Below are 19,636 nucleotides of genomic sequence, written 5' to 3' on the forward strand. Positions count from 1 at the left end.
TCCTCCCTCTGCCTGCTCCTGCTGTTCATGTGAGAACAGAGAAGGGAGAGCACCCCTCCCTCTCCCGCTCTCTCTCTCTCGGTTTCTCCACATGCACCTCCTGCTGCTCTTATTTTTAGACTGCAGACTCTTTGGGGGCTTGCGCTCCAGCTTATAGAGACGCACAGTTCTGAATGCATGAATATGTGTTGCATCTCTCCCTCTCTCCCCCTCTCTCGTTTAGATTGTTCCTTTCTGGGGGGGTTTTTCCGTGCATTTGGCCTTGAAATTCTTATGTAGCATCTCAATTACATCTTAATTGTGGGTGTGTGTGGGTGGTTGTCTCTGTGGGTGTGGGTGTGCGTGTGCATGTGCGTGCATGCATGCATAACTGCATGTGCGTGCGTCTGTGCATATCTCTGTATGTGGCTTTCTCCGTCTCTCTCCAGGGTGCACAGAGCGATGTGATCTGTACTCAGGGTCTGCCTCGGGGCTGTGTGCCCTGGCATCCATCGCTCAGCCACCACCTAGACCGGTAGGGCACTCCCACTCAAAACACAGCAAACAGACAGCATGGTGACATGTGGTATTTCACTAAGCCCTGTGTTGGGTAATGTGATGTGTCGAGTATGTTGTGAAATTGACATTCAGGTCACCCAAAAAAGCAGTCAAAGGGGGGAAAAAAAGGTATTTGTGAAGCAAACCAACGAAAAGCTATTGAAATTCTAAAAGGTATTATTTAGTGAAATCCAACAAGCGCAACACATTTTCAAAAAGTGCACACACACAAACATGGCAACTGTGGAACCTGATTATGCCATGACATCCAAAGAATGAGGGGGCAGGAAGGAAGAGAGAAACAGCAGATTCACCTGGAACAGGAGTGGAGAAATCCACCTTGTCAACAACAGTCATCAGTCAGAGTTGAGAAAGTTGACACACACACACACACACACACACACACACACACACACACACACATTAGGGGGGAGAGAGAGAGAGTAAAAGGGCCTCCATGCATCGACTGGCCTCAAATGGATGCGAATGAATCTGCCATTTAAGAGCCGACAACCTGCCACTGAGCGCTTGTTAATTGTATCCTGAGGAAGATGTGAAGTATCTGGGACATTTTTGTCCCTAGTTCCTACATCACAGCCAGGCTGGTGCACGTTTTCACATGTGCACATCTTCCTCCCTTCCCCTTTCCCCCTAAAAACCTGTCAGAGATGACAAACAGCTTAGAAAATGCAATTTCCGTGGTGTGATTTAATTGTGTTCGAGTATCTTTGAAATCACATAAAGCAAGCAGGGGACAATTAAATAACACACACAAGTAAGCTAGCTGTGCTTCCCACGTTGATCACCTTGTACAACACACAAGCACACATCTATTGGCCTATTGATCTGGGCAGCAAGGAATCTATATGACCCAAGTCAAATGTACATGTGCAACTGCACGCGTCACTGAGAATTCGCACCAAAACCAGAGCTGGTTGCAACAGTTTCCCTAATGCTAATGTCTTCCTGTTTGCATACCCCAGTAGCCATCATTCTGGTAGACATCTACCGTATAGAGAAAGACCCCAGGTCCCAGATACCCGTAATAGCCAATCAGTCACTTTTCTTACGCAGAACATACACACTGAAGAAGATGACACGGTACACACCAAAACCTCTGTGTTTTTGGATTACACAGAACATTCCATAAAGGGTAGCAGAGCCATTTAATCCCATTTATCCTCGATGTCAAAAAACGTTATTTGCTTAACCTACACAACTGGTGCGATAACGCAATGTCTTCAATCAATATTTGCTTTCATTGAAATCAGAACTGCGAAGGGGTGTGTGTATGTGGTTAATGTACAGTACCAGTCAAAAGTTTGGAGAGAATGCCAAGAATGTGCAAAGCTCTCAAGTCAAAGGGTGGCTCCTTTGAAGAATCTCAAATATGAAATATATTTTGATTTGTTTAACACTTTTTTTTGGTTAACACATGATTCTATACAGTATGTGTTAATTCATAGTTTTGGAGTCTTCACTATTATTCTACAATATAGAAAATAGTAAAAATAATGAAAACCCTTGTCACGACTTCTGCCGAAGTTGGCTCCCCTGCCTGTTCGGGCGGTGCTCGGCGGTCGTCGTCACCGGCCTACTAGTCGCCACCGATCCCTTTTCCTTTTTCTGTTTGTTTTGTCTTATTAGTTGCACCTGTGTCTAATTCTGTTTTCCTGATGTGCTTCCTTATTTAAGCCTAGTAAACCCACCCTTGTTTTGTGCGGGATTGATTTTATATTACGTGGTGTGTTCGTGCTCAGGACCGTGTACCCTGTGTTTTGGGTTGGTCAGTATTTCTCGCGCCCTGTGTTTTGTGCATTGTATTTTGGTGCCATATTAAAGTGCACTTTTCCCTTTGGAACTCTCTGCCCTCTGCGCCTGATTCTTACCTCACACACCCAGTCCCGCGTGACAACCCTTGAATGAGTAGGTGTGTCCAAATGTTTGACAAATACTGTATGTCTGCATCCCAAATGTCACCCTGTTCCGTATATGGGCTCTGGTCAAAGGTAGTGCACTACATAGGGAATAGGGTGCCATTTGGGATTCCACCTATGTACAGTATATTTACAATGCTGGGTTGTAAAAGCCCCTAAATGTATTGAAGTCATGTATTGCAGGTTCTTGGTTCATGCTATGAACTGAACATCATGTACTAATAAGCATTGTTTATTAAGCAGGGAGAAAGAGTGAGAGAGAGAAAGAAAGAGCGAGGGTTTTTTTTTTACCTGCCGGGAGAGAGAGAGGTTTTTTTTAAACTGCCGAGAGACAGACAGACAGACAGACAGACAGACAGACAGACAGACAGACAGACAGACAGACAGACAGACAGACAGACAGACAGACAGACAGACAGACAGACAGACAGACAGACAGACAGACAGACAGACAGACAGACAGAGAGAGAGAGAGAGAGAGAGAGGTGTTAAAAGTAAAGAACTTCCACCACACACACACTGGCAGAGAAAAAGGAGGAAGGACTGCTGCCCTCATCAGAACAGGAAATGTGCTGCTCATTTAGAAACAGGAAACTCTGCAGTGGAAAACACAATTACAGACCAGATTAATCCAATACTATAACAACAATTGTGTGTCCCCATAATCCCATACCACTGTGGCTAAACCAAGAGCTTGTAGAACTATTATAAATTGAATTCCTATTTCTCATTCCACACTGACACTGCATGGAGGAGGTGATTGAACACGGGCTTGTTGCCTTCTCTGTTTCTCTCTTGAGGGGCAGGTTGATTTCAGGGTAATGAGATATCAGTGTGCAAGCAGATCACTTTTTACAATGGCTGTATCTTTCTCCAACTCAGTGGACTTGTGGTTAGATGATCCACCTGAGATTGGAAGGTTGGAGGATTGATACCCGGACGAGCCATTCCAAAGAATAAAAATGGGACTTGATGACTCTCTGCTTGGCACAAATATGTCAGTATTATAATGTACTGTTAGCTATAGATAACAAGCATAACTCTAGGCAAGACAGGCACACATCCTTTGATCAAGGCTTCAGTCTTCGCTATTTATATTCTTCACAGCCTTGGCTAAGTATCAAACCTTATCTGTGTCCTGAATGGCACCTTATTCCCTCTTCCCTATATAGTGCACTATCTTTGACCAGAGCCCTATATGGGCCCTGGTCAAAAGTAGTGCACTATATAGGGAAGAGGGGGCATTTGGGACATGGCCCTTGCAACCTTGAGTTTGAAACTCCACCTGAATATTGCTGCTGAATATGGCTCCACTTTGATCTGTTCCCAGATCTGTTTCCAGTCAGCAGAAAAGCAGCAACTTCTTCTCGGCTGCTGAATCTTCACTTTACTCATACAGAGATGAATGGAGACGCTTGGCCAATAGAAAGTTAGTGTTTTGTATTCACTATTCACTGCTGCATTTTCACGTATCACTGGAACCATTTGTATTTGTTGAATATATCACAAATGAAAAGACAAAATAATTTAAAGACATGGAATAAGGTCAAATCCTGTTTACCAACCTTATGCGGTAAACCTGAACACCTACAGTGAACCTAGTACCTAGTACCTACTGCATCTGGGAAATCCAACTGCAACTAAAACCTAGGGTGACAATATAGCAGGACTCTAAAAATCAGCCATGGCGGATTGTCGACCCCCCCAAAAAAGTGCAAATGACAAAAAAAGCTCTCTCAGTCAAATTTGAAAAGTCATGACTTGATCGACTTATAAGAGGGGTTGAGGTTCATACACTGGCCGAAATGAAATCTAATTCCATACTGATTCCACCCTGCAACCCCAAAGTACAACATGAGTCATCTTATCCACATGGGTCCCATCCTGAAGAAGTCTTGTGGAGCTATATCACACAAAAAAGAGCTCGTGAGAGCTATAGAAGTTACTGTATTCTAATACAATACAGAGAAATCTGAGCTTTTCAATAACTATTCCAACATGCTTTGTTTGTTTGCTTTATTGTCAATATGTCCACCTCACAGATGATGTGCAGTTGAAGTCGGAGGTTTATATACACCTTAGCCAAATACATTTAAACTCAGTTTTCACAATTCCTGACATTTAATCCTAGTAAAAATTCCCTGTTTTAGGTCAGTTAGGATCACCACTTCATTTTAAGACTGTGAAATGTCAGAATAATAGTAGAGAGAATTATTTATTTCAGCTTTTATTTATTTCATCACATTCCCAGTGGGTCAGAAGTTTGCATACAGTCAATTAGTATTTGGTAGTGTTTCCTTTAAATTGTTTAACTTGGGTCAAACATTTCAGGTAGCCTTCCACAAGCTTCCCACAATACGTTGGGTGAATTTTGGCCCATTCCTCCTGACAGAGCTGGTGTAACTGAGTCAGGTTTTGTAGGTCTCCTTGCTCGCACATGCTTTTTCAGTTCTGCCCACAGATTTTCTATGGGATTGAGGTCAGGGCTTTGTGATGGTCACTCCAATACCTTGACTTTGTTGGCCTTAAGCCTTTTTGCCACAACTTTGGAAGTATGCTTTGGGTCATTGTACATTTGGAAGAACTATTTGCAACCAAGCTTTAACTTCCTGACTGATGTCTTGAGATGTTGCTTCAATACAGTGCCTTGCGAAAGTATTCGGTCCCCTTGAACTTTGCGACCTTTTGCCACATTTCAGGCTTCAAACATAAAGATATAAAACTGTATTTTTTGTGAAGAATCAACAACAAGTGGGACACAATCATGAAGTGGAACGACATTTATTGGATATTTCAAACTTTTTTAACAAATCAAAAACTGAAAAATTGGGCGTGTAAGATTATTCAGCCCCCTTAAGTTAATACTTTGTAGCGCCACCTTTTGCTGCGATTACAGCTGTAAGTCGCTTGGGGTATGTCTCTATCAGTTTTGCACATCGAGAGACTGACATTTTTTCCCATTCCTCCTTGCAAAACAGCTCGAGCTCAGTGAGGTTGGATGGAGAGCATTTGTGAACAGCAGTTTTCAGTTCTTTCCACAGATTCTCGATTGGATTCAGGTCTGGACTTTGACTTGGCCATTCTAACACCTGGATATGTTTATTTTTGAACCATTCCATTGTAGATTTTGCTTTATGTTTTGGATCATTGTCTTGTTGGAAGACAAATCTCCGTCCCAGTCTCAGGTCTTTTGCAGACTCCATCAGGTTTTCTTCCAGAATGGTCCTGTATTTGGCTCCATCCATCTTCCCATCAATTTTAACCATCTTCCCTGTCCCTGCTGAAGAAAAGCAGGCCCAAACCATGATGCTGCCACCACCATGTTTGACATTGGGGATGGTGTGTTCAGGGTGATGAGCAGGGTTGCTTTTATGCCAAACATAACGTTTTGCATTGTTGCCAAAAAGTTCAATTTTGGTTTCATCTGACCAGAGCACCTTCTTCCACATGTTTGGTGTGTCTCCCAGGTGGCTTGAGGCAAACTTTAAACAACACTTTTTATGGATATCTTTAAGAAATGGCTTTCTTCTTGCCACTCTTCCATAAAGGCCAGATTTGTGCAATATACGACTGATTGTTGTCCTATGGACAGAGTCTCCCACCTCAGTTGTAGATCTCTGCAGTTCATCCAGAGTGATCATGGGGCTCTTGGCTGCATCTCTGATCAGTATTCTCCTTGTATGAGCTGAAAGTTTAGAGGGACGGCCAGGTCTTGGTAGATTTGCAGTGGTCTGATACTCCTTCCATTTCAATATTATCGCTTGCACAGTGCTCCTTGGGATGTTTAAAGCTTGGGAAATCTTTTTGTATCCAAATCCGGCTTTAAACTTCTTCACAACAGTATCTCGGACATGCCTGGTGTGTTCCTTGTTCTTCATGAGGCTCTCTGCGCTTTTAACGGAACTCTGAGACTATCACAGTGCAGGTGCATTTATACGGAGACTTGATTACACACAGGTGGATTGTATTTATCATCATTAGTCATTTAGGTCAACATTGGATCATTCAGAGATCCTCACTGAACTTCTGGAGAGAGTTTGCTGCACTGAAAGTAAAGGGGCTGAATAATTTTGCACGCCCAATTTTTCAGTTTTTGATTTGTTAAAAAAGTTTGAAATATCCAATAAATGTCGTTCCACTTCATGATTGTGTCCCACTTGTTGTTGATTCTTCACAAAAAAATACAGTTTTATATCTTTATGTTTGAAGCCTGAAATGTGGCAAAAGGTTGCAAAGTTCAAGGGGGCCGAATACTTTCGCAAGGCACTGTATATCCGCATAATTTCCTCCTCATGATGCCATCTTTTTTGTGAAGTGCACCAGTCCCTCCTGCAGAAAAGCACCCCTACAACATGATGCCGCTACCCCGTGCTTCACGGTTGGGATGGTGTTCTTCGGCTTGCAAGCCTCCCCCTTTTTCCTCCAAACATAACGATGGTCATTATGGCCAAACAGTTCTATTTTTGTTTCATCAGACCAGAGGATATTTCTTCAAAAACTACGATCTTTGTCCCAATGTGCAGTTGCAAACCGTAGTCTGGCTTTTTTATGGCAGTTTTGGAGCAGTGGCTTCTTCCTTGCTGAGCGGCCTTTCAGGTTATGTTGATATAGGACTTGTTTTACTGTGGATATAAATATTTTTGTACCTGTTTAATCCAGCATCTTCACAAGGTTCTTTGCTGTTGTTCTGGGATTGATTAGCACTTTTCGGACCAAGTACGTTCAGCTCTAGGTGACAGAACGTATCTCCTTCCTGAGCGTGGGCTGCATGGGTCCATGGTGTTTATACTTGCGTACTTTTGTTTGTACAAATGAACGTGGTACCTTCAGGCGTTTGGAAATTGCTCCAAAGGATGAACCAGACTTCCACTTCACAATAACAGCACTTACAGTTGACCGGGGCAGATCTAGCAGGGCACAGATTTGACCAACTGACTTGTTGGAAAGGTGGCATCCTATGACGGTGTCATGTTGAAAGTCACTGAGCTCTTCATAAGCCCCATTCTACTGCCAATGTTTGTCTATGGAGATTTAATGGCTGTGTGCTCGATTTTATACACCTGTCAGCAACTAGTGTGGCTGAAATAGTCAAATACACTAATTTGAAGGGGTGCCCACATAGTTTTGGCCAGGTAGTGTATGTTTAGTAAACATGTGCAGTATGGTATGTGTACTGTATGTTATGTGTTAGAGTAGATGCACCCATGTGGCGTGCTATCTATAGTCATAAGATTTGCAAAATTGACAAGTTCATCAGAGTCTATTGGGAACTGTCGCATTTAAAAAATCATCACCAGGAAGACATTGCCTCAAAGCCTGGTCACAGATCTGTTTGTGCTGTCTTATCAACTCACCAGAGTTGGCAAGGCAGCAGAAACAGATCTGGGGCCAGGTTTATTCCCTCATCCCTCAGAGAGAACAAGAGAATGAAGAAATGTATACTCACTGAAAGCTGCTACTGCCAGGATCAGCGTCACAAAGATGGAAACCCAGGAGACCCACAATGCTTTCTTGCGGTAGCTTTGAGCTTCGTGGGGCTTCAGCCTCATGCTGCTCTCGAGCAAGCCTGTCAAAAGCAACACGATATTAAGCAAGGGTGAGATTCTTGATGCTTTTATCAATCACATCATAATTGTTTGTCCATTGCCTACAATAGATTTAAGATTATCTACATGCTATGAAGCTTCCTGGTTTCTGTAACAAAGAAAAATGAAGCAATACACAAATTTGAAGGATCCTTGTATTGTAGACTACTGAAAACCCAGAGGTGTGAGGACTGGCACAGGTGTGATAATAGTGTAGGGTTACACAGTAAACTACTGTCTCACAATAGTGATAATGATGAGGCACTGTGGGCCATCAAGAAATTGAATCTTCTAGACATGAAATCAAGTTGGTCACGAGCTGAGTCCTACCGACTGCAACCTCAAGAGCCTGAGATTTATTCACTACATCTAGCAACAAGAAACCATTTTACAGTTTAAGAACCAATTGGAAGCAAACAGAAAAAGACGGCATAAACGGGGAGGGACCTACCTGAATTTGTCCAATAGAAACCCTCTTTTTCGTTACAAAACTTTTTCAGTTTGGAGTAAACGGTTTCTGTTGCGAAATGTTTTGAAACAGACTAAACATTTTGCAACAGAATCAGCATAATAAATACACACATAGTCCTCTAAAATGTGTTTTGAATAAGGTGAGTTGCATATAAGAGCTAGAGGGCGTGGACATTATTTTTATTTTAGAGTCGGCTGAACAGAGTACCAGCATGTAGGTTATACTATAATGGTCATTGATACAATTATCTCAGAGATGTATTCCTTAGATGTGTAGGATCGGTGATGGAGATAGTGCCCTGATATTATCAAGCGGTTTGTCTGTCAGTGTAAAACTTAACAAATGTGTTATGGCTGCCTTAATATACCCCCTTCAAGTGAAGTTTAAACCAAAAATATTCCAGGTCTCCAGTCTGCTTAAAGAGACTACTTATAACGTATAATCACAAGTCTGGAAACGTGCTGGGAGTAGCCCATAAGCGTTCAGAGGTACGTTCAGAGTAACTGACAGTTTAGTTTGTTGAGATATTTCTGCTAAAAGAAAAAAATACTAAACGTACATAGAATGTTGGCTTACTTTGTACTATCGACAGACTATTATATTGTGTTAGTGGACTGCAATAATTTCTAGTACACAAAGCATTTATTTTAAAAAACTTCCTTGAAAAGGATGAATAATATTGCGATATTATCCAATGAAGGCGCACATATGTCACAATTCAGACGCACTCTAGGCTAAAGTAGCCTAGTCTACGTTTAAATAGCAGGCGTATTCTATTTTTGTTTGATTTCTCATAGTTATCGGCCTACCTTGCCCCTCCACGCTATCGCTAATCTTCATCTCCTGGTCCATCTTGAATTTAGGTTCCCCCTGATTTGCTCTTTTGGGTGGCTGTTGATCTGTCGGGTCGAACTGGCCGTTCACAGTCGACGGATCAACAATAGTTGGATCCGGGATGGTGCTCACCGGGTCTGAGGCTGTAGAGTCCGTCATTGCTCTAAATTGCGGTTCCAATTAGGCAACTCCAAAAGTCTCACACCAACGCGCGAAGTTCCGTCCTCAAGCGTTGAGCTGCGGCCGGCGGAGTGGGCTTCTGTAGATCTGAGCGCAATATCGAGCGCATCAATACCGTGCCCCCATGCCAGTCATGAATTCGAAGTCGAGTGCGAAGACAGCAGCAAGAGGACTCTAATTACGAATCTGGTTTATTTAACGAGGCCTCTGGGTTGTGTGGAATCCGTACCCATGTCCATGTCAAGTCTGCTTATCAGTGAACACTGGAGACTGTAGACATGTTTGCCACGCTACAACAGTTCCCGGTTCGACTCCGCTGCGCGTAATGAACAACATCTGTCCCAGGTGGTTCTCGAGACAGCATCGAATTTCACTGGCGCACAGTAGGCGATTCCAAATAGTCTCAGAAGAATATTAAAGGAAAACAAACACATTCAATGAGAAATATTTGTGCTTTGTGGCTTGTAACTATTTTATCAATGCCATGGACAAACATATTTTTCTATTTCTAAATATTGATTTAGTGGCCTACATCAGTCTATGGAGTGTTCCTGCACATGAACTAATGTAGATGTAGACAAACATAGTATGTATATTATTATGCCTGGACAGTATGGGGCATTGGGTTGTAAATCACTCTCAGGTAAACAGCTTCTTGCTAACATAAATATCCTATTTGTAAAGTGATTTTTCACATTCCAAGTGACTAGAGGAATGCCATTCAATAATAGTGCACTAAAGTGGCAATGGATGAAGTAGCCGTAGAATAGCTCAGATCACTGTCCTTAAACTATTGGCCTATATCTAGCTATCTACTTTCCCCACTATAATAGACTATAACGCTATGGCTTGAATGCTGGAATGTTATGTGGTTTTGCTCAAAGATCAAGACTAAAAACTGCACGCTTGAATCTCTTTGATTGCCGACCTATATACGGTGCATTCGGGAAGTATTCAGACCCCTTCACTTTTTCTGCATTTTGTTACATTGCAGCCTTATTCTAAAATTGATTCAATTGTTTTTTTTCCCGCCTCATCAATCTACACACAATAACCCATAACGATAAAGCAAAAACGGAAATAGCACATTTACATAAGTATTCAGACCCTTTACTCAGTACTTTGTTGAGTAAACTTAGGCAGCGATTACAGCCTCGAGTTTGGCACACCTGTATTTGGGGAGTTTCTCCCATTCTTCTGTGCAGATCCTCTCAAGCTCTGTTAGGTTGGATGGGGAGCATCACTGCACAGCTATTTTCAGGTCTCTCCAGAGATGTTTGATCAGGTTTAAGTCCAGGATTTGGCTGGGCCACTCAAGGACATTCAGAGACTTGTCCCAAAGCCACTCCTGTGTTGTCTTGACTGTGTGCTTAGGGTCGTTATCCTGTTGGAAGGTGAACCTTCACCCTAGTCTGAGGTCTTGAGTGCTCTGGAGTAGGTTTTCATCAAGGATCTCTCTGTACTTTGCTTTGTTCATCTTTCCCTTGATCTTGACCAGGTTCCCAGTCCCTGCTGCTGAAAAACATCCCCACAATAGGATGCTGACAACACCATGCTTCACCGTAGGAATGGTGCCAGGTTTCCTCCAGACGACCACAGATCGACTCCAATCAAGTTGTAGAAACATCTCAAGGATGATAAATGGAAACAGCATGCATCTGAGCTCAATTTCAAGTTTCATAGCAAAAGGTCTGAATACTTATGTAAATAAGGTATTTCTGTTTTTTATTTGTAATAAATGTGCAAAATTTTCTAAAAACCTGTTTTTGCTTTGTTATTATGGGGTATTGATGAGGAATTTACTTGATTTTATCCATTTTAGAATAAGGCTGTAACGTAACAAAATGTGGAAAAAGCCAAGGGGCCTGAAAACTTTCCCGAATGCACCGTAAGTCAGTGGCGCAGACGGAAAGGTTACTTACTGTAAGGTACAGCCTGCCCCTATGTGGAATATTGCAACTATTACAGCACAAGGTGAATTTTTTGGGGAGAAATAAAGTGCTTTCATTTGTACTGTATTATTTTCCATATATTGCCCTATTCTTTCAATTTTGCTACGATTATAAACACACCGTAGACAATATAACTGAGAGAAAATAAAATACCCTCTAGTGTTCAAGCAGGCCCGATAGCATTGAAGCGACACAACACGACCTATGACCCTGCATCATCATTCCCCTTGCTCTGTGGATATGCTGTCTCACCCTTAACAGGAAGTGTAAAAGCGTCCTTATTGAAAAAAAAAAAAATTCAAAGCAAAATGATGTTGTGATCATGTTCATAACACACAGTGTTCTATACTGAAAGGTTTTTACTATATGTGGGTATATGTATTGTCAGTGTCTAGGAACAGAAGGAATAGCTGTTATAACTTGTCTGTAGTTCATCTCTCTTTCGCAGGTTTGTCCACAATTAACAAAATATTCACAACTGGTTCTAAAACATGTTGGCTTACAGTCGAATCGAAAGAAACGCACACAAAATCAAATTACTGACATTAGATTTACGCTGAAATTGGGGAATAACGGCTCACAATGAAATTACAAGTTCTAGCTTTATAAATGAATGACTTATTTATTTATTAAAGAGAAAGTGAACATGAATAGGCAAAGCAGTGCACACATATAAAGATTAAAGCTGTAAATAAGGTTGTATTGAATCGAAATTGCATTTGTGAGACATACATATCATGTGTAATACGTATCATGTGTTGCGGTGTCCATGGGTTCATCTGACTCTGGGTAAGTAGAAAAAAGGGCTTGATTGACAAAATATTGCACTATCCCTTTAATGTGAGATTGTTAGGCCTACTGTATGCTGCTAGGCTAGACTTGGCAGTCACACTTTATTTTTATAGATTGAAAATCATTTTAAATGTTTGAAAAGCTTGCAGCAAGCAATACCATTCACCTGAATCACACTTTGTTATTATACATATTAAAAATACTGCAAAGGTCCAAGATAAAACATACAGTACACTCATTCCCACAGACATTCTTTTTTACCCCGCACTAACCTCTGGAAGAGGAATGCTTCTTTGTTGGTTATCAGATCTTTCTTGTAGCCTGCCCTGAAGTGGTTGATCCGCATGTCACAGTTCAGCAGCTGCTTGGGCTTCTAGCTAGGGCTGGGCGGTATACCATATTTTATGATATACCGGTATTTATGCAGGGACTGGTTTGGGTTTTTACTTGACCTTCTATACCGGTATTTTAATGTTTTGGTTTGTTAAATGTGATACGCCATGTGTAATGTACATTTGTATAGTTTACTTTGCTACTTGAGTCATCTCTCTCCATGCCACTCTGTGCAAAAGAGCAAGAGGGTAAGTAATAAAATGGGGATGAGGTAGTTGGGTGTGCTATGTACAGATTGGCGATGTACAGGTACAGTGATCGGTAGGCTGCTTTGACAGCTGATGCTTAAAGTTTTAGGGAGATATATATCTCCAGCTTCAGAGATTTTTGCAATTCGCTCCAGTCATTGGCAGCAGAGAACTGGAAGGAAAGGCAGCCAAAGGAAGTGTTGGCTTTAGGGATGACCAGTGCAATATACCTGCTGGAGCGCGTGCTATGGTTGGGTGTTGCTATGGTTACCAGTGAGCTGAGATAAGGTGGGGCTTTTCATAGCAAAGACGTATAGATGACCCTGAGCCAGTGGGTTTTGCGATGGATATGTAGTGAGGGCCAGCCAACGAGAGCATACAGGTCGCAGTGGTGGGTAGTATATGGGGCTTTGGTGATAAAATGGATGGAACTGTGATAGACTACTTCCAGTTTGCTGAGTAGAGTGTTGGGGGCTATTTTGTAAATTACATCGCCAAAGTCAAGGATCGGTAGGATGGTCAGTTTTTTGAGGGTATGTTTGGCAGCATGAGTGAAGGAGGCTTTGTTCAGAAATAGGAAGCTGAATCCAGATTCAATTTTGGATTGGAGATGCTTAATGTGAGTCTGGAAGGAGAGTTTACAGTCTAACCAGACACCTAGGTATTTGTAGTTGTCCACATATTCTAGGTCAGAACCGTCCAGAGTAGTGATGCTTGTCAGGCGGGAGAGGGCGGGCAGCAATCAGTTGAAGAGCATGCACTTAGTTTTACTAGCATTTAAAAGCAGTTGGAGGCCACTAAAGGAGTGTTGTATGGCATTGAAGCTCGTTTGGAGGTTTGTTAGCACAGTGTCCAAAGAAGGGCCAGATGTAAACAGAATTGTGTCGTCTGCTTAGAGGTGGATCAGAGAATCACCAGCAGCAAGAGCGACATCATTGATATATACAGAGAAAATAGTCAGCCCGAGAATTGAACCCTGTGGCACCCCCATAGAGACTGCCAGAGGTCCGGACAATTTGCCCTCCGATTTAACACACTGAACTCTATCTGAGAAGTAGTTGGTGAACTAGGCGAAGCAGTTATTTGAGAAGCCAAGGCTATTGAGTCTGCTGATAAGAATACGGTGATTGGCAGAGTCGAAAGTCTTGGCCAGGTCAACAATGTTGATGACAACAATTCTATTTTCACATTGCTTCTTAATATAAATCTACTAGCCTTCTATAATGACACTAAAGGTTTGTGTTTCTTACATCAGCAAACAGCTAGTTTGTCTTTTCTTAGCAAATTGCCCTAAATATTGTGAGATGCTAATTGTTAGCCGCTAATGCTAATGGATAGCTAGCTAATAAATGTACTGAGTAAGAGCAAACGTAGCTAACTAATACAGCCTGATACCAGTGATGGTGTAGACCTAAATCAGCATGTTGTTTGTGCAACAGTATCTGGGCTTACCTCCGCTGTACCCGCACCCCACCATACCCCTGTCTGCGCATTATGCCCTGAATATATTCTACCATGCCCAGAAATCTGCTCCTTTTATTCTCTGTCCCCAACGCGCTAGGCGACCAGTTTTGATAGCCTTTAGCCGCACCCTCATTCTACTCCTCCTCTGTTCCGCGGGTGATGTGGAGGTAAACCCAGGCCCTGCGTGTCCCCAGGCACCCTCATTTGTTGACTTCTGTGATCGAAAAAGCCTTGGTTTCATGCATGTCAACATCAGAAGCCTCCTCCCTAAGTTTGTTTTACTCACTGCTTTAGCACACTCTGCTAACCCTGATGTCCTTGTCGTGTCTGAATCCTGGCTCAGGAAGGCCACCAAAAATTTGGAGATTTCCATACCCAACTATAACATTTTCCGTCAAGATAGAACTGCCAAAGGGGCAGGAGTTGCAGTCTACTGCAGAGATAGCCTGCTAAGTAATGTCATACTTTCCAGGTCCATACCCAAACAGTTCGAACTACTAATTTTGAAAATTACTCTCTCCAGAAATATGTCTCTCACTGTTGCCGCCTGCTACCGACTCCCCTCAGCTCCAAGCTGTGCCCTGGACACCATTTGTGAATTGATCGCCCCCCATCTAGCTTCAGAGTTTGTTCTGTTAGGTGACCTAAACTGGGATATGCTTAACACCCCGGCAGTCCTACAATCTAAGCTAGATGCCCTCAATCTCACACAAATCATCAAGGAACCCACCAGGTACAACCCTAAATCTGTAAACAAGGGCACCCTCATAGACGTCATCCTGACCAACTGGCCCTCCAAATACACCTCCGCTGTCTTCAACCAGGATCTCAGCGATCACTGCCTCATTGCCTGTATCCGCTACGGAGCCGCAGTCAAACGACCACCCCTCATCACTGTCAAACGCTCCCTAAAACACTTCTGTGAGCAGGCCTTTCTAATCGACCTGGCCCGGGTATCCTGGAAGGACATTGACCTCATCCCGTCAGTTGAGGATGCCTGGTCATTCTTTAAAAGTAACTTCCTCACCATTTTAGATAAGCATGCTCCGTTCAAAAAATGCAGAACTAAGAACAGATATAGCCCTTGGTTCACTCCAGACCTGACTGCCCTCGACCAGCACAAAAACATCCTGTGGCGGACTGCAATAGCATCGAATAGTCCCAGCGATATGCAACTGTTCAGGGAAGTCAGGAACCAATACACACAGTCAGTCAGGAAAGCTAAGGCCAGCTTCTTCAGGCAGAAATTTGCATCCTGTAGCTCCAACTCCAAAAAGTTCTGGGACACTGTGAAGTCCATGGAGAACAAGAGCACCTCCTCCCAGCTGCCCACTGCACTGAGGCTAGGTAACACGGTCACCACCGATAAATCCATGATTATCGAAAACTTCAACAAGCATTTCTCAACGGCTGGCCATGCCTTCCACCTGGCTACTCCAACCTCGGCCAACAGCTCCGCCCCCCCCCCGCAGCAGCTACTCGCCCAAGCCTCTCCAGGTTCTCCTTTACCCAAATCCAGATAGCAGATGTTCTGAAAGAGCTGCAAAACCTGGACCCGTACAAATCAGCTGGGCTTGACAATCTGGACCCTCTATTTCTGAAACTATCCGCCGCCATTGTCGCAACCTCTATTACCAGCCTGTTCAACCTCTCTTTCATATCGTCTGAGATCCCCAAGGATTGGAAAGCTGCCGCAGTCATCCCCCTCTCCAAAGGGGGAGACACCCTGGACCCAAACTGTTACAGACCTATATCCATCCTGCCCTGCCTATCTAAGGTCTTCGAAAGCCAAGTCAACAAACAGGTCACTGACCATCTCGAATCCTACCTTCTCCGCTGTGCAATCTGGTTTCCGAGCCGGTCACGGGTGCACCTCAGCCACGCTCAAGGTACTAAACGATATCATAACCGCCATCGATAAAAGACAGTACTGTGCAGCCGTCTTCATCGACCTTGCCAAGGCTTTCGACTCTGTCAATCACCATATTCTTATCGGCAGACTCAGTAGCCTCGGTTTTCGGATGACTGCCTTGCCTGGTTCACCAATTACTTTGCAGACAGAGTTCAGTGTGTCAAATCGGAGGGCATGCTGTCCGGTCCTCTGGCAGTCTCTATGGGGGTGCCACAGGGTTCAATCCTCGGGCCGACTCTTTTCTCTGTATATATCAATGATGTTGCTCTTGCTGCGGGCGATTCCCTGATCCACCTCTACGCAGACGACACCATTCTATATACTTCCGGCCTATCCTTGGACACTGTGCTATCTAACCTCCAAACGAGCTTCAATGCCATACAACACTCCTTCCGTGGCCTCCAACTGCTCTTAAACGCTAGTAAAACCAAATGCATGCTTTTCAACCGTTCGCTGCCTGCACCCGCACGCCTGACCAGCATCACCATCCTGGATGGTTCCGACCTTGAATATGTGGACATCTATAAGTACCTAGGTGTCTGGCTAGACTGTAAACTCTCCTTCGAGACTCATATCAATCATCTCCAATCGAAAATCAAATCAAGAGTCGGCTTTCTATTCCGCATCAAAGCCTCCTTCACTCACGCCGCCAAACTTACCCTAGTAAAACTGACTATCCTACCGATCCTCGACTTCGGCGATGTCATGTTAGATATCTCACTGATCATCCCTAAAGCCAACACCTCATTTGGCCGCCTTTCGTTCCAGTTCTCTGCTGCCTGTGACTGGAACGAATTGCAAAAATCGCTGAAGTTGGAGACTTTTATCTCCCTCACCAACTTCAAACATCTGCTATCTGAGCAGCTAACCGATCGCTGCAGCTGTACATAGTCTATCGGTAAATAGCCCACCCATTTTTACCTACCTCATCCCCATACTGTTTTTATTTATTTACTTTTCTGCTCTTTTGCACACCAATATCTCTACCTGTACATGACCATCTGATCATTTATCACTCCAGTGTTAATCTGCAAAATTGTAATTATTCGCCTACCTCCTCATGCCTTTTGCACACAATGTATATAGACTCCCCTTTTTTTTCCTACTGTGTTATTGACTTGTTAATTGTTTACTCCATGTGTAACTCTGTGTTGTCTGTTCACACTGCTATGCTTTATCTTGGCCAGGTCGCAGTTGCAAATGAGAACTTGTTCTCAACTAGCCTACCTGGTTAAATAAAGGTGAAATAAAATATTTAAATAAAATAAAACAAAATAAATCAAAGCAGAATATGCAAAGGAAGAATATGTTAGCCAAAGCTTGTAGGGTCCCCTAGGAAACACTTATCAACACTTTTTTATTTTTTATTTCACCTTTATTTAACCAGGTAGGCCAATTGAGAACAAGTTCTCATTTACAACTGCGACCTGGCCAAGATAAAGCAAAGCAGTGCGACAAAAACAACCCAGTGTTACACATAAACAAACATACAGTCAATAACACAATAGAAAAATCTTTGTACAGTGTGTGCAAATGTAGAACAGTAGGTAGGTAAGGCAATAAATAGGTAATGGAGAGGAAATAATTACAATTTAGCATTAACACTGGATTGATAGATGTGCAGATGACAATGTGCAAGTAGAGATACTGGGGTGCAAAAGAGCAAGAGGATAAGTAACAATATGGGGATGAGGTAGTTGGGTGTGCTATTTACACATTGGCTGTGTACAGGTACAGTGATCGGTAAGCTGCTCTGACAGCTGATGCTTAAAGTTAGAGAGGGAGATATAAGACTCAAACAATTGTTGTGGAAATACTACACAGGGACACTCGAAGATACATCTAAAATTAACAATTCTTTATTATCAGCGCGCTGGAGAGGTTCCAACCAACTCAGTGCACCAAGTACACATGTCGATCAGGAGCTCTACCTGGGGCAGTCCTGTTAGTTCTCTTATATACTGACAAATTATATTTGCATGATTTAGCTTATTCATCATTCATGATTAATTAAGCGTTAACGATTACTTCTTTCATGTGACCGACCAATACTGGGTCATGCATGTGACAGACTAATAACTCACAAGGCTTCTTCTCTCAAAGCTGAGACCTTGAAACTGAGATATCCCTTTCTCAAAACAAATTTCTGGGCATACTGCCAAATTGCAGGTACTGATAGTGAGGATTCGTTCAATGAGTCACTCATGAACACAGAAATTGGTTATAAGAAAAGCACATGAATAGAACAGAGAAATTGGTTATTAGAAAAGCACAAACATAAAAATGTCAATTAAACATTATTTTCACAAACACTGTTACAAAATATATGTCATTTTTAATATAATAAAAGAATGACTAAGGTGTCTGTTAATTGTATTTTCATACTTTATAAATTATTTATTATTTCAATTACAAACCAGCTGTAAATGAGTTATTGGTTCATGAGATCATTTAGAAAACATACACATAATGAATTGGATATTTACTAATAGTTATTAAGTGTGACACTTACTAATACTGCAATTGATGATGAATAGATATAGAAAATCAAGAAGATTGAATTACTGCTATTTTTTTTATTTAACTGCCTTTTTCGTCAGCATGCTAGGCTAGCTAATGCTAGAACGAGCAGTATTTCAATCTTCTTGATTTTCCCATATCAGATAATGGGATCATTAGGAGTACAGGCACATCTTCCATCCCTGGATTGGGGTACGTTTTCTAGCCATATCCGCATTCCTCACTGCGGTGCAAACATTATGGCTGAGGATCGTTCTGACTTGAAGGGGGAATATGTATTTACTGCTCAACCTCAAGTCGAAACATATCGGCTAATAAAAACCCTATTTACCACGGTCTCAGTCTTTCTGTCTCTCTCTGAAGCTGGTTTGCTCTCTTTAAGTCAGGTTGTTGTGGCTGGTCTCTAGTTGGTCTCTCTTTAGTCCGGTTGTTGTGGCTGGTCTCTAGTTGATCTCTCTCTTTAGTCAAGTTGTTGTGGCTGAACTCTAATTAGTCTCTCTTTAGTCAGGTTGTTGTGGCTGGTCTCTAGTTGGTCTCTCTTTAGTCAGATTGTTGAGGCTGGTCTCTAGTTGGTCTCTCTTTAAGTCAGGTTGTTGTGGCTGGTCTCTAGTTGGTCTCTCTTTAGTCAGGTTGTTGTTCTCATCACAGTAGACACATAGGCCTATGATCCCAGCCAGTAGGACACACTGCAGCAGCTCCAAAAGGTATCTTCCGTCAAATGAAAATATACTGAGGCACACATTGCTATTATAACATCAATCTGACAGATGTGTTCTTCTCTTGCAACCTCATCTTTATTTTTGTCTCAGCTTTGGTTACATGTTCAGTTGCTATTTCAAGCTCTGAGAATTCAGATATATATATTTTCTT

The 19,636-nt window shown here is 42.5% G+C and overlaps 1 protein-coding gene across 2 annotated transcripts in view; it reads right to left on the reverse strand.

Annotated features, from left to right (window-relative positions):
* Positions 1 to 9,901, reverse strand: part of LOC112253995 (transmembrane protein 163) — a 46,782-nt gene extending 36,881 nt beyond the window's left edge. Inside the window, exons 1-2 of one of the 2 annotated variants that reach the window (XM_024426189.2) lie at positions 9,498 to 9,901; positions 7,921 to 8,040 (exon numbers count right to left, since the gene is read on the reverse strand). In XM_024426189.2, coding sequence (XP_024281957.1) covers positions 7,921 to 8,023 — 103 coding nt within the window. In that variant the 5' untranslated portion in view covers positions 8,024 to 8,040; positions 9,498 to 9,901. Of the gene's footprint in view, positions 1 to 7,920; positions 8,041 to 9,340 lie in introns of both variants that reach the window. The other variant, XM_024426188.2, reaches the window with a different exon arrangement.
* Between the last annotated feature and the right edge of the window lie 9,735 nt (positions 9,902 to 19,636).

The sequence above is a fragment of the Oncorhynchus tshawytscha genome, linkage group LG07 (genome assembly GCF_018296145.1).
Source record: "Oncorhynchus tshawytscha isolate Ot180627B linkage group LG07, Otsh_v2.0, whole genome shotgun sequence".
NCBI lineage: Eukaryota > Metazoa > Chordata > Actinopteri > Salmoniformes > Salmonidae > Oncorhynchus > Oncorhynchus tshawytscha.